A 502-nucleotide genomic window follows, 5' to 3' on the forward strand; every position below is an offset into this window, starting at 1 on the left:
ATCCCTATCCCTATCCCTATCTCTCTCTCTCTCTCTCTCTCTCTATATATATATATATATATATATATAATGCCCTCTGGGAACGGGTGTCGGGCCAATCAGCGGCGGGCGAGAGAGCAGGCGAAGGAGCAGCGGTCCAGCGCCCCGCACACCGCCGAGGACCGAAAAAAACACGAAGCCGCGAAGAACGCCGTGCAGTGTGTGTTGTGCCTGCAGGGATTTCCCCGCACCGTGCGGCGGGCAGAGTTGGAGCAACACATTGAGAGTCGACACGCAAAGGTCAACAAGACAGTGGAGGAACTCTTTCCAAACTTTACAGAGTAGATGCGGTCTTTTGTTTTTGTTTTTATTTTTATTTTCTTACTCTATTAATATTGCTTATCAAAAATGAATAGAGAGAGAGATGAAGGGAAGAAATAAATGAGCGTATTGTACTTTTTTTTTCTTGTTGTGGTTGTTTGTGTTTTATTATTATTACTATATATATATATATATATATATA

At 42.6% G+C, this 502-nt stretch overlaps 1 protein-coding gene across 1 annotated transcript; it reads left to right on the top strand.

Moving 5' to 3' along the window:
- Positions 1–324, top strand: TM35_000251460 (uncharacterized protein; the record flags this gene model as incomplete). The annotated part of the gene is made up of 1 exon (XM_029027737.1): positions 1–324. A coding segment is annotated over one exon (324 nt), but the record flags the coding sequence as incomplete, so codon positions are not given.
- Between the last annotated feature and the right edge of the window lie 178 nt (positions 325–502).

Source organism: Trypanosoma theileri (assembly GCF_002087225.1).
Source record: "Trypanosoma theileri isolate Edinburgh chromosome Unknown TM35_Tth_25_V1, whole genome shotgun sequence".
NCBI lineage: Eukaryota > Euglenozoa > Kinetoplastea > Trypanosomatida > Trypanosomatidae > Trypanosoma > Trypanosoma theileri.